General features: G+C 33.1%; 1 protein-coding gene across 8 annotated transcripts in view; it reads right to left on the minus strand.

The window, feature by feature from the left end:
* ICE2 (interactor of little elongation complex ELL subunit 2) overlaps positions 1-15,210 on the minus strand; it is a 52,851-nt gene that overhangs the window by 19,062 nt on the left and 18,579 nt on the right. For 5 of the 8 annotated variants that reach the window (XM_019748677.3, XM_019748675.3, XM_019748676.3 and 2 more), the window contains 8 exons: positions 14,300-14,437; positions 13,176-13,292; positions 12,845-13,004; positions 11,737-11,918; positions 9,198-9,239; positions 6,738-7,734; positions 5,805-5,980; positions 627-756 (listed from right to left, as the gene is read on the minus strand). In XM_019748677.3, coding sequence (XP_019604236.3) covers positions 627-756; positions 5,805-5,980; positions 6,738-7,734; positions 9,198-9,239; positions 11,737-11,918; positions 12,845-13,004; positions 13,176-13,292; positions 14,300-14,437 — 1,942 coding nt within the window. The remainder of the gene's footprint in view (positions 1-626; positions 757-5,804; positions 5,981-6,737; positions 7,735-9,197; positions 9,240-11,736; positions 11,919-12,844; positions 13,005-13,175; positions 13,293-14,299; positions 14,438-15,210) is intronic. The other 3 variants (XM_074327648.2, XM_074327650.2, XM_019748678.3) reach the window with 1 other exon arrangement.

Below are 15,210 nucleotides of genomic sequence, written 5' to 3' on the forward strand. Positions count from 1 at the left end.
AAAACACACACAAACAAACCCAAAAAAACAATGCACTGAGTGACCAAAGGACGAAAATGACTTAATGGAGGGGCAGCATGAGATGCTGGGATGGAGTGAGAAGCATGGTATTGATATTAATCACTATCAATAATGATTAGCAAGTAATTCTTCATGTGAAATCTGTTAACTGTACATGAACCCAATCAACACAAATTAAATCCCTGACTATCTCCCCAAAAGACAACAAAATAAAGACAAAGTGAAAAAACCATTTCATCAATATTTGAGATTTTAAAAACAGTCATTACAATTTTAAGAAAATTTCAAAGTACATGCTTAAACCAATTAAATAGTATTTTTAAAAGAAGGTCGTTAGAAAACACATCTATATTTTTAATTACACTGTTAAGTGAATTATTGTAAAAATAAAATGATTATGTTGACATTCATGTACAATGAAACAGACAGGGAATAAGACGGAAATTAAAACATTTCATATCACTAGTCCCATCCCATCATTTAACTGCAGTCAGAATGGTGTTTTAATAATAGAAAGGAAAGCTAACACAATCAGAAAACTGAAAACAAAGCACAGAACGGACACATTTATAACAGAATTAAAAAGTATGTATTATATAACTTACCAACATAAAATGAGCAGTTGGAATGCAGTAAACTTTCAGTCCATAAGCGACAAAGTTCACTTTCAGTCAGAGCTTCAGCTCCATAGCAAGCTTGATACTCCACTTTCGGTAGAACATAAACCGGAAATTGCTGTAATGCAAGGTTTTCTTTTTCAAAGTTCCATTAATTTACTATTAACAGCAAATACATTTGACTGTAGTTTGTCACTTTCAAAATGCTTTCAGGTAATCTTATTTCATCCTTTTAAATACAGTAGGATTCTGACAGAAAGACAGACAGAAAGAACTCTTGGTAGAGGGGGGCAGAAGGTAGATGAGTAAGAGCTCCTGAGCCCCCTCCCCAATCAGCAACCCCCCTCCCCCACCCCCATATGACCAACAGCAGGAGCCCTGGAACACAGCCTATGATACCCAACTGCCCAAGGGTTCAAAGCTAGATTCTGGAAGCAATGACTAATAGATACATACTAATAATTTTCAAGAGGATAAAAAAGGTACACATTTTTTGCCCCTTTCAAGCCTTAATTACTTTATCTAAGGCTCAATACTCTGAGCAGCTTGTTTTCATTCTATGAATGCATGAGCATTAATACCTACATTAACAACTATGAACGTCATTATCTTCATTAATACAAAGGCTTTATTCCAGACACTAAGTACCTGGCAAATTATCCACTTGAGAGTTTATTGGTCAGGACACTAAATAGATTAAGTAAAATGACTGTACCCATTACTGACTTAAAGGAGGATATGAAAGGAAGTAAATGCTTGTGAAATAATGTTAGTCGTGGTCACTGTGCTCATGTTATCTCACGTTCTGTCAAAGAAAATTCTGCTCTTAACAGCAATGTCTTCATTTCCAGCTGCAGAAGGAGAAACACCTGATTTATGGAACTTAGAGTGACATGGCTAGTTAGTACTTTTGAAATTATACTAACTGTCACTATTTATATACTTGAAAATATTTCATAAATGTTTCAGAATTCATGATTTTCACAAAGTGACAAATTTAATGGGCTTGGCGCAATGGTAGTGGTAAGAACAATTTAAATCCAGTAAAATTTCTGTTAAAAATAAGTTTAGTTCATATGATTACCTTTGAATGTCGTAAAACTCTAAAGCAGTGTTTCTTAAATCTCAATGTGCATAGGAATAGCCTGGTGCTCGTATTAAAATGTAGAATCTGAGGTGAAGACTAGGGTTTTGCATTTTTAACAAGTTGTTCCAGGGGCCAAACTTGAGAGCAGTTAAGGCCCCCACAGTGCTTTTTCGAATAATTAAAAAAAAAAAAAAGATGTATTATTAGGATAATTTTATTGCTAAAAGCATTTTATTGTATAATAATTCTTCAGCAATTGGTAATCTGCATTTACAGTTGCTTATAATTACAGATAGAATTTAGAGATAAAGAAATGAAGGCCCAGAGGGTTAAGAAATTTGCTCAAATTCTTAACACACTGCCAGTTTATAGCAGGGTTGGGAAAAGCATACTTGATGAAGATCCCCTTTTTGAATCATGAATAGCTAATAGTTAATTCTAGTGTTCTGAAAATTAGAAAGTATTACTATTTCAGAAAATAAAATACTTCGGGGGATTTTCTTTGATAATACTGCCATATCTATAAAACTGAGTCCTGAATCTGGTTTTTAATTTCTATATGTATTCTACTGCCATCTCCAGGAAGCCTTGGGTAAGAAAAGTCTGAATATTTTATCTTAGTATTCCAAAATTAAAGTGAAATTTTAAGTACAAAGTTTTCAAACTATAACAATTAGACTATTATTTCCTTTGTCCCTTGATTCTCCCTTAAGTGAAAGCTTTTCTTGGTTCTCTGTCTTCCAATTTTTCAAATAAACCTTTTAAACTTTTACATACATAGATATTTCATAGCTAGTAACCTGTCATTTGATCCCATTGGGTACATTCTATTCTTTCCTAATATTCAAGCACTTTCAGGATACTTTTTCTGGCCCCAGAATGCCAAAGTAAATTTCAAAATGACTGGATCTAAATTTTTATATCATTTTAGAATACATCTCTTAGGAAATCTGAGACAGAAAATAACAGATAATATCAAATCATTCAAAGTTACTTGGTGTGGATTTTGTTACGTTCCAGCCTCATTTTGTGATCCAAATGAGCCCTCTATTTCATTCCATCATTTGAGACTGGCTGCTGTTTGAAGTTCTCCCCTGATGCGCAGCTTGTATTAAGCAGTTTTCATGAGGAAGGATAAATGATATTGGAAACTAAAATCTCAACTACAATAAAAGAAAACCGAAGAACCAAAAAAATAAATAAATAAAGGAGAGATGAGGCTTAGACATCGGAGGTTGATAAGACTTTTAAGTATTTTAAACCTTTACCTAAACAAATTGGTTTTTAAGTAGGGAGTATTAATGAGGATGCATTCTAACTTAGAGTTTAAATGGTACCACTTAAAAATTTCTCAAAGTAGTGCCTCAACTTCCCTAAAGTTCCCTTTCTTAACTACATGCTCCTCTTTCCTAACCCCTCAATTTTTCTCATTTATTCAATACCTATTTATTGAGTTTCTATGGTATAAAACATTTGGGAGAAACAGAGAAAAACAGAACATGATCCCAAAAGGAATACATTCTACTAACGGATTTAAACGATGTGCACTAAACTATTACGTATAATGATGGATGCAATATGATAAGCATTCACTGAAAACTTTTAAATTTTACTTTGGGTTTGACACAATCAGAAATATAAGGCTATTCAGATATTCTTTGGGGCACGATTGTTTTAATATATTTTGATGAAGAATGAATTCTCTCCTATAAGGTTTTTGTCTCGATATTTTCAAATTTCACTTTAGTCAAGTGAGTGACAATGTCCTTAACAGGAATTCAGAAATTGAATCAGTATCCAAAATATTAATATCTCTAGGTTATTCTTACTTAAGAGACAGTGCCAATCAATAATCCCTAAGTGTTGTAAGCTCGCAGATCAATACAAAGTGGTATGGGTTCACAGAGTAGAAAGTAAAAGAAATAAGGTTAGTACCCAAATAAATCAGAGACAGCAAGTAAGAATTAAAGAAAAAAAACACCTTGAAAATATTATCCATTGCACTGACACTACCTGTGTCTAAGATGTTCATGTTACAGCCATTACATTGATCACAGTTCAATACGGATGAGATGCAAAAAAATTAGCAAAGTAAAATCTTTTAATACAGAGAATATTAGTATTTATCTAGTAGGAGACTGATATCAACATAGTATTTTGTTATTCCTTGACTTTCTCTTATTAAAAAAAAACTCCCCCACATATTTAATTCAAAACCATTTGGTTTCTAAAATTTCAAGTCTGAACCAGTAATGAAAACCAAATTATGAGAACTGGGAATTTAATAATTTATTCACATCCTTCCTTAAATTTCACAAAGGATAAAAGTATCATCAAGCAAAAGACCCACCAAGTCCATTGGATTCTGGTAGACAAACTATACATCCTAGATCTTAAAGACTTAACCTTCAAGTTTTTCATGATAGACTTGTAACAATGCTGTCACCATGTTCCCCCGAAAATAAGACCTAGCCAGAAAATAAGCCCTAGTATGATTTTTCAGGATGACATCCCCTGAACATAAGCCCTAATGCGTCTTTTGGAGCAAAATTTAATATAACACCCGGTCTTATTTTCGGGGAAACACAGTATTAGCAACTTGAAAAGGCTGGCACTTCTTTTGCTTCTTCCAGTTATTCCTCAGTATGATAAAACAGCAGTAAGGGACTTGATCCACAAGGACCAATGCTGGAACATCACAACTTTTTTTTTTTTGGGTGAGGGGGGAGAATCACAATTCTTGATTAACCTGATCCTTAACTCAAAACATACTGACATTATAAAGTGGTCACTGAGTATTCTTATTGAATGGTAGGACAGCAAAAGACAGACATCAAAACTTTTCTTTAAAAAAGTGTACTACGACAAATATACACAATAGAAAAAATTCTCTTAAAAAATTAAAGAGTTCACTATTTCTTACATAAGCAATTATAACATAAAATATAATAAAAAAATAAAGTTCTTTATTTTCCAGAATTTGGTGGTCACACACACAAAATAACAAATATGAAAGATAATTTCAAATATCAAATATGGAAAACTGTTTAAAGAGCCAATTACTCAAATTGTAGCAAAAACTTTTTTAACAGGAAAATATTTATATCAACCCCCAAAAGAAAGAACAGGTGAAAAACAAAGGAAGACATTTGTTCTTCTAACAATCCTGGGAAGACCTTTCAAATGTGTGGGAAAGCTTACCTCTTACAATTTGGACTTCTAAAATGAGTCAAGAAGATAACCAAAATAAGAGAAAAACCGGTTAATATGTCATAATGGAAATCCAAATTCACAGAGAAAGCAGGAACATACCGTATTTTGCCACGTATAATGCACTCCCATGTATAATGAGCACCCACATTTTTGGACCAAACTTTCATGGGGAAAAAAATCTTTCGTTTCAATATTTTAATTAAAATTTTTATTTGTTTACATTTAGGTACTTGTTTTTTTGTATTATAAAGGAATTGTAGCATTTACTCTTTAATATATTAAGGTACAAGAAATTTTATGTAACAAATTACAAAACACAAGGACACAAGGTATGAGAAATTTTTATGTACCTGTAACAAATTTACGATATTTATGCATCATAGAAGGCCAAGAACTCCTCGTTGTTGCAAGTTCATCGAAACCGATGATCATATTCCAGAGTATTATTTTGCATACGGATATCATTATTTATTTCTAGATTTACATTTTTAACTCATAAGCATAAATGAAATAATTAAAAACATTTATATAGATACAAAATTAGTACCACCCATGTATAACGCATATCCTTATTTTTTCACTTAGAAATTTGGACAAAAAAGTGCACATTATACATGGCAAAATATGGTATGTGCCAGTCTAGGTCAAATCTATGATGGTGTCATTTTTATATAGTTCATGCAAGTACTTTATTAGTATTCATGGCTATTACATTCAACTAAACACTTTAAAAAAAATTCAACCTGAAAACACTACCATAAGAGTGATCAACGATTTAAAATTACACTTGAAAACAACGGCATGTTAAATATTTGCTGATTATCTACTTACGCTACCACATCCTAATTCCCCAAATAACAACTTACTCTTCTGATTTTCTTCCGTTTTTTAGAACGCGGTCTGGTCTCTATCCTCTGGACACTGCATCGCACAAGTAACAACAGGTCTTGCAGGCTAAATAACTTGTAAACATAATTTCCTTCCTGAGGAGCTACATATTCTGATGTATCTTCAACATAGTCCTGAAGTTCATATGGCAATCCTTCAAAAATAATTATATTTCTCATTTTTATTTTAAAATACATTAACCCTTTATCCATCATAATCCAAGATACAACAATTCAATTATCTATTTTTAAACTATCAATTTTAACATTCTATTTCCTCTGAGGTGACCATCCATCACATTATTACCATTTCTGTTTACTTTTAATGGAACTGCAGCAAGAGCTGCAATCAAAGCTTTAAGGTTCTCCTTCTCTTAACTACTTACCTTACCTAACCCTAGATAAAGTATAAACTAGTGAGACAACATATGAAGTGAGAAGAGTTTTAAAAAATAATATTATTCCTAATCTAGGCAGAGCTGAGGTACAGCTTTATATCTCTTTCACAAAATGAAAAAGTACAAAATTAAAAAAATAAAAATTAAAAAAAAAGAAAGAAAAAGTACAAAATTACAGTCTAACACCAAGAATAAATTTTGGACTAGTAAACATTTATGATTTTTTTGATGCGTTTTTCCTTCATCAGTTTGGCAAACTACATTACCTATAGCTTGGTAGCCACTGTACGTGTTGGATGAACACAGATTACAAAAATCCATACAAATTTGGGTACATATTTAGAAAGACGGTTTGGAAGTTAAAATACTGATCAGTACATTAAAAAATGAAGTATCAATGACTATATCAAGATTATAAATCAGGTTACAACAAAGGGAAAGTGAGGGAGAATAATCAAAGGACAAGGAACAGACAAAACAGTTAATATAAAGTTCTTTGTAAATATTTACTTACGTCCTTTTGGCTTCTGAAACACAGAAGGCCACACAGTTTTGGGCCAACTGGAGGCATCTGAAGGAACAGAGGGTTGTTCGGAAACAGGAGGTTGTTTAGAGTTTTCTAAATTCATTAAAGGCAATTCAGGTATTTTTCTGGAAATTGGCTTTAAGAGTTCATCCTGCATTTTTAAAATTTCCCCGACTGGGTCAAATTTTTTATATACTCGTTTGATAGGTTTTTTTAAAACACATGACTCTTCGGGACTACAAGTAGTATTAGTCTGGTTTCCTACAGAAGCCTGCCCTGAGGGAGCATTTGGGCTAGCTGGTTTACAACTTAAATTAGAACCTACATCAGCTGTCATTTCATTACTATTCTTTGGACACTCTGTATCAATGATTAAACAGTCTTCATCTGTATCACTATTGCAAAGAATTGTATCTTCAGTTTTTGCTGCTTCTGATGTAACAGTTTTTTCCTTCGAATTGTCTGTGTTCTCCAGAACATTTAGTCTTTCATCGGCACTTGTCCTATCATTAGCCATATCATTTTTATTTGAGGTTTCATTTTCTGTAGAACTTTCTAACTGTATGGCATCAGATGTTTTCAAGTCACCATCTTGTATCAAAGACTTGTCAGAATTATCTGATACCTTTTCATCACATGGTACAAATGTCTGATCAGGTTTATTTTTATTCTCCTCAGGGCCACTGTCCATACCAGTCACCAGCTGTTTTTCCTTTTGCAACTGTTCCATCAGAAACTGAGATAAGCTCCTAGAATGAGCAGAAATGTCTGGTGCAGTTGGTGCCACAGGTGTGGTTGCTACGCTGGGGGCTGTGGGAGTATCTGTCATGTTGGGTACTGTGGAAGTGCTTTCTGGACTTGGTGACTTTGATGGGTTGGTGGTGGTTACTCCAAAAGTTTCAAGTTCTGTGACGTCATCATCAAAATCCAGATCCATATTTTCAAGGGTCTCAATTTTTCGGCACTCATTAATTTCAGAAGACATCTTTAGAAAATATATTAGTAAGCTATTAGCAAAAATTCCAGGCCACATCTCATCTATTTCTTAATATCCCTGTCCCTTATATACATAGTTCATGCTCTATAAAAGCAGAAAGAAAAGTCTACTGGCTCTGAAAGGTTCTTGTTTAAGATGACAATAAACTACTAGCAACTAATTTATTCAACCTTACATTCCCACTGAAATGTTGATGAAACACAGACAAACGTGCTGAGCTGTAACAGCATAGGAAATTAGGAATACTTGTGAACTACCACATCCCTAGAGGAATTGCCACTAATCAAAAGTAGGCATGATCATAAAGAAGAAATGTAGGGCCAAACAGGAAGGCAGTAGATTTTCATTCACACCGACTCCACACATTCTCGCAGACACACCTGGACATAGCTGACCAGGAGAAAAGCCTCTTTGCCACTGGGAGGAAGCTGCTTTCTAATGCAGCTGGGCAAGTGGCAACAGCCTCTGGTGCATCCGTAACATTAATCAGTGACTTTCTTTCTACCATCTAATCAGGGACAACAAATCATAGTAATATAAGGAGAAAAGGACAGGAAGTAGCTTTACTGTATTCTGAGACATGAAGCCATTGAGGCTATAGTTTCTCATGTACTGTTTTGGTAATGGAAGAACTATAGACAGCTTTAATTTCTTCAGAAATAAACTGTCCTCTTTCCAAGTAGCAGCACATCTCGCCCCAATCTGGCAGAGCACTTTAGATGAATAACCTGGAAAATTCATTACGGGCTATGTACACCTACTAGCCTTACAGTTAGGATTTGAGAGAGAAATGTTCTGACAGCAAACATGTAGTGAGTAAGATCAACCTGTGTAAGTTTTTAACCTCTCTGAAGCTTAATCTCTAAAATAGTGATAACAGGGTCACCATCTTGGATTTGTTCTAAGGATTAAATGAGAAAATATACACAGAAAGTTACTTGACATAGTCCCTGACACACAGTAAGTAGCTTCTCAGTAAATGGTAGCTCGTACTAAAATGGAAAGACTACTAGATTTAGTCAAAAAATAAAATTAAGATACATGCTGTTTACATGAGGCATTCTTAAACAAAAAGGTTAAATAAAAAAACCACAGGGCATAACATTAAGAAATAAGGAGAGAGGGAATGGCAGTAATAAGTGTTAGGCAAAGCAGAATTCAATGCAAAAAGCATTCTTTAGAAAAAGGAATCCTATGTTGAACAAAGATGAAACCCATGATGAGTAGATAATGAATGGTCTGATCATAAATTGTGACATGCCAAATAACATTAAAATATGTAGTCAAAAATAAAATAAAATGGAAATTTGGCAGAAACACAACTGTATTTGGCCAATGATACACTGTCTCCAAGTAAAAATAAACAGAATCATAGAAAGTATGAATAATAAATAATTGAAATAAATATCTATGAATGACTGAAGATACATATATAGACTACAAAGATATACCTTTTCCCTCCCAAGAATCCAAGGAGCATTTCCAAAGATAGACTATAAATTAATGTACAAAGAAAACATCAATAGAGCACAAAGCAGAATCTGCTAATATCTTACTCACTGTTTAGAAGAAAATAAAGTTAGAAAATCATTTAAAAAAAATGTAAATAAACAACAGTAAACCCAAGCACCTGGACATGAAAAACCATTCCAAATCATTAAATAAAGGAAGAAATTTAAAAAATTACAGAATACTTAAAAAGCAACAAAAATTAGAACACTAAACAATAAAAATCAGAACTATCATTTATAGCTTATTCAAGAAATAAGGAAATAATATAATCATAATAAAATGAACAAATTTAATAATTATAAAAGCAAACTTTAATCAATTGAAAAACAATGCTTTTATTCCCAACAGAATAAATTTAGATAAAATTACAAATATCACTTATCTGGAAATTAGTATGGAGTTGCAAAAGGATTCTTCTATAAAACATATAATTCATTACATCAATAAAAATTAATGATTCTTTAATGTCATAAAATATCTAATCAAGTGTTCACATTTCCCAGTGCGATAAACGTGTTTTTACAATTGTTTACTGGAATCAGTATCCAACCAAGATCCCTACACTGCATTTGGTTGACATCTCTCAATTTTTTCTAATTGGTCAAATGCCTCTCCTCCATACTGTGCCAAGTCTTACATCTACCAGATATTTGTAGGAAAAAACAGATTAATTATCCTGTAAAAATGTCCACATTCTGCATCCCTGTGATGTCATTTAACACAGTCTTATATCCTTGGAATTTCCTATTAAAATGATCTAGGAGCTTGATCAGATTCAGGTACATTTTTTTTTTTAACCTGAGTATGTCCTACGTGGTACTGTGGACTCCCACTTTAATCAGGAGGTGAATGATATCTGGTTGTCTTTCTTCTTGTGAAATTACAATTGATTTGCTGGTTCATCAAGTGTCATCAACCTAATCTAGCCATTATAAAATTCATTGATCTTCTAATGATTTTAGCAGCCTTGATGGTGATCATTACCTAGATTCACTATTATCTAGATTCACTATTTCATTAGAAGCTACAAAATGATGACAGTCATATTCTATCATTACCCTGAAATACAGTTTGTACTGGAAAGGCAAGACAAATACTAGATTTTTTCTTTTTATCAGTTTTCAGGTAGATTAAAAATGTAAAAAAAGAAAACATAAGAAAAGTTGGAAGTGCTCCATGATCTATAGATTATAAAAACATTAAAAGGCAAATGGTAGGGCGGCCAGTTGGCTCAGTGGTTGGAGCGTGGTGCTCCTAACACCAAGGCTGCCGGTTCGATTCCCCATGGGCCAATGAGCTGCGCCCTCCACAACTAGACTGAAAAAACAGCGACTTCGCATAGAGCTGATGGGTCCTGGAAAAACACTGTTTCCCAATATTCCCTAATTTAAGAAAAGGCAAATGGAGAGAAAAACATATAAACAAATATAAAAGACAAAACGGCTATATCCTTAGAATAGCACAAACTCTTAGGTATTAATAAGAAAAATGTTTTTCTATTTTATTTTCTAATTTTGTTTGCTCTCTCACTTTATTCAAGTCTCTGTTCATTATTTCCTTTCCTTGGAAAAGCCTTCTTGACCATGACTGCAAAATAATCCCATTCCATTCTCTTTCCCCTTAACCTACTTTATTTTTCTGCATAGGATTTATCACTACCTGCCTTTTTGCTATTGTTTTGTTAATTATCTGTGCCCTCTGCCACTGATGTAAGCTCCAAGAGAAAAGAGACTTTATTTGTATTCACTACTGTACCCTCAGTGCATAGAACAGTATCTGCTCAATATATATTTGTGGAATACATGAAGAAAGTTTTGTATAAACAGACTCTTACTTTAATAATCATGGGAAGTATTTTTATACACAATATAATAAAAGCTAGTATTTATGGAGTGCTAAGCATTGTTCTAAATGCTTTATATATATTAACTCATTTAATTCCAAATAATCTTATGAGTTAGGAAATATCATGACATCCATTTTACAGATGAGCAAACTAGACTCAGAGAGATTACATAGCTTGCTTAAGGTCACTCAGCTAATAAGTATTCTGAAAAGGATTAATCATCTGGCCAAATTTTGCACCAATCAAACTCATCTCTTCTTTTTCATACTTAAAAACTCTTAAATATGAATGAGACCAATTAAAACCACCACCACAATAACCACCATCCCTGACTGAGTTTTTAGTATACAGATAATAAAGACTGTGCTCAGCATTTTACATATAATATTAAACTTAATGCTTATAACAATCTTGTAAAGTCGTATTATCACCTTTCTTTTATAAAAGGAGGAAAAAATTGAGGCTGAGGGAAGTTAAATTAGTTGCCTGAAGTCTAGCTTGACCTGGGATTCAATTTTAAGTTTCAATCTAAAGCCTAGATTTTTAACTGCTAGAGACTTACAATAAAACTTTAGGCTTCAAAAGAAAAACAAATACATTCCCTTAAGAAAAAAAAAGAAAGCATTACATACATCCATCTCAGATATATAATCTTCTGGTTTGTCCATAAATACTGCAGAGACTGGAACAGATGTATTTTTGGACATCATGAATTTTAATGGAACTTCATGGAAGATTTGGTTTCTCTCTCTCATTGTCATTTTCTTTTGGGGAAGTGGTGAATTAATATAAATTACTTTAACTGGTTTTGAACCTTAAAACAGAAACAGAAGGGGGTGATTAGTTTCTAGTAGTTATATTAAAAAAAATGTATGACAGAAGGATCACTAAACAAAGGGACACAGGATAGGAAAGTGGTAGCACCAGTATATTTAAACTAGAAAATCTTTAAAGTCCCTTAGAGATCTAATGGCAAGGAATCTGACTGGCAAGAAAAACATGTTCTCTTTTTAACAATTTTTAAAAAGGATTTACTGCTTTTTATTGTTTTACTGTCATTATTACTCAGTTCTTACAGAGTTATACTTTCAAAAAGTGATGAAATGTTTACCAGAGAGCATATTACATTCAACTTTAATTTGTAGTTTTGTTTCATTAGACACAGTCCTTCATTTACTAGTATGTTTTTACATATAATATTAATTCTGGAAGATATAAAAAAATTATTACATATGAACCAAAATAGAAAGGGAGTAATCTTTTGCACAGAGGAATTTATGGGCAAATATTAATTTCACTCAACAAACTATCCTACACTCATTAGTATAGACCTATTTTAATTCTGAATTCCAGTAACAGATGAAATAAGTCCTGGAAACACCCCATTTGACATTGTCCTATAAAGTATTACATTCCTTTCATTTCATTGAAAGACAGAAGAACTTCACCATTTCATGTATTTTGGCCACCCTAACTCATAATTATTTCTCTAATTACCTCTCACCCCTCAACACCATTATAGTTTCAGTAGATCTAACAGCTCATTTATTTATGTGTCAATTCTATAGTAGCACTATATATTTAAAAAGTTGTACTGAATGTAAATGTCAAACTACATCCTCCTTAAATCAAAACTTAGATTTTTGTATTTGACAAATGACCACCTATATTCATACAACTGAATTAGAACTGTTTCAACTCCCCTGTTAAGAGCATTACCTGACATGGCAAATCACAAACCTGCAACAGGTATTAGTTGAATACACACTGGAATTTCCCACTGTTCCTTGTAGTTTGGTCCATGATTATTTAATAAGGCAAATAATGATTGACTAGTTAGAGCTATCTGAGGGTGATATCTTGAAACAAGCTTCTCTGCATTTGGATCTTTACTAATATCCTGAAAAACAACATATATAACTTGTTAATTGATTATACTTATTGGAAATTTCTTTAATAAATAAAAAGAAGGGAGAAATTCAGGAAGGGAACTTTGGAACAATCAGGTTATATGTATTTTAGGAGGTATAGAAGATTACTTAGGAAGATCCCAAACCACCTTCCTACTTACATAATGCATAGCTGTAGCTGTTTGTTCCGGTGTCTCTGTGGTAGATATGTTATCTTTTGAGAGCTGCAACTTTGCAGGCATTGAGGGAAATACTGTTTTCACATATTTCACACTGCCCTAAATAAGAAAAAAATAAATGTTTTATTGCAAAAAATCTTGATGTATACTTCCCTTAAGTATCCTTTCATCATAAGAAACTTTTAACTTAAAATTCTTCATTCTACTAAATAGAAATGTCATATTTAGAGCCTTTTTCATTTCCCCTTTTCTTCTGCCTCTCCCTCTACCCCCTCCAGTTTAAGCCATTGTATCTCAGTCTAGTTGTGTAGGACACAGCTCCCTGGCCCATGCTCGTATTAGGAGCCTTGCACTCCCCCTGGCTGAGGCAGTCGGTTGCCAGTCGTCGCTCACGGCAGCTCTCGCTGGCTGCCGGCCACTCAAGGCAGCACACAGCAGCCCGGGACAGCTCACGCCAATCTGTGGCTGCTCACAGCAGCCCAGCTCCAGGGAGAGCTGTTGTTCACAATTTTAGCTATAGAGGGCGCAGCTCACTGGCCCATGTGGGAATTGAATAGGCGACCTCGGCGTTAGGAGCACAGTGCTCCAACCACCTGAGCCACAGAGCCCGCCCCAAATTTAGAGTCTTCTTAACCCAAGACTTTCATGTTTTGCTTGACAACCAACATTTTTTTTTTTTTTTAAAAAAAAGGGTTCAAGACAAGGGTGCTATGAAAATTTCCCTGCTACTTTAAATTCTAAACTCTCATTTTATGAGGTATAGATCATCACAGGGTATAGTAGAAACTCTAAAACATCCTCTCTACATATACTTACTTCCAATATGATTGTGAAGAAAACCCCTTTAAAAAAAGGGGGCTTCCTGCTTGTATTCAGGAACATAAAGAAAGATGGGAACTAAGAAAATCAAGAAATAAAGTGGGTAGTGACATTTTTAAAATCATCGAGTACTGGGATCCATAAAACAAAAAGGGACACGTTTGTATTGCATATTTTAAAAGTTGTATCTCATTATTGTTCACAATTTAAATATAAATATTATCTATGTGAAATAACATGATGTTTCAGACAAAAATAAATATATGTTTTTATATGGTAAACCTTACCAATGCGAGAAGGGTTTTTTCTAACTTTAATCCCATCTCTATTCTGAATGGGAAAAATCCCATTAAGCTGGTGACTTCATGGAGAGTATAGAATTCTGGATACTTTTTCACTTGGTCAATGCAAGCTCTTAAAATTTTCTAGGAAATAAAAACCAAGAGAAATTCATTTGTATTGTACGTCTCTAATAGTGTATGTAACAAAAATAATTTAGTTATATGTGACTATATAAGTATTCATTGCAAATATTAGCCTCATTTCATTAAACTTCTAACAATCCAGGCATCTCATATATTCCTTATTTGATTTACTCTCTTATTTTTCATAACAACTCTTTTTAACCTAATTTCTTAAAATACTGATATTTAATAATACTAAAATTAGCAATCATATTAAAATTTAAAATTAAACAGAGAAGACACATCATATTTTCTATACTATTTAAGAAACTGTCAAGGAAATAAAGCCACATGAAAATTTCAACAAACTTTACTGCAATAAAAGCAGTTACATGAATGATTAGAAATAAGTTTAATATCCTAAAAAGATTCCTCAGCACAAAAAATTAATGAGGTAGTTATCTTATAGGTCATTCTAATCTACAATCTGAAAAATAAAGGAGAAAAAGATAATCTACAATCTAAAAAATAAAAATAATTCATTACAGAGTATTTTTCTTCTTTCCAAACTGCTTTCAAAATATTAATAACTTACCAGGAAATGAAATCAGGAAGGAAATAAAGTTCACAGCTTTACCCAAGCAGTATATATGCCACTTGTGATAACATGTAAATAACTCAAAGAGGCATAGCAGTTTTGGGTGGGGGTGGGAGGTTACAATTTTAAAAACACACAGACATTATCTTCTAAGTATTTTTTCTTCTCGTCAAAGAGCCTAATCTAAACCTTTTAG

The sequence above is a fragment of the Rhinolophus sinicus genome, chromosome 3 (genome assembly GCF_057876585.1).
Source record: "Rhinolophus sinicus isolate RSI-liver-muscle chromosome 3, RSI-T2T, whole genome shotgun sequence".
In the NCBI taxonomy this organism is placed as follows: Eukaryota; Metazoa; Chordata; class Mammalia; order Chiroptera; family Rhinolophidae; genus Rhinolophus; species Rhinolophus sinicus.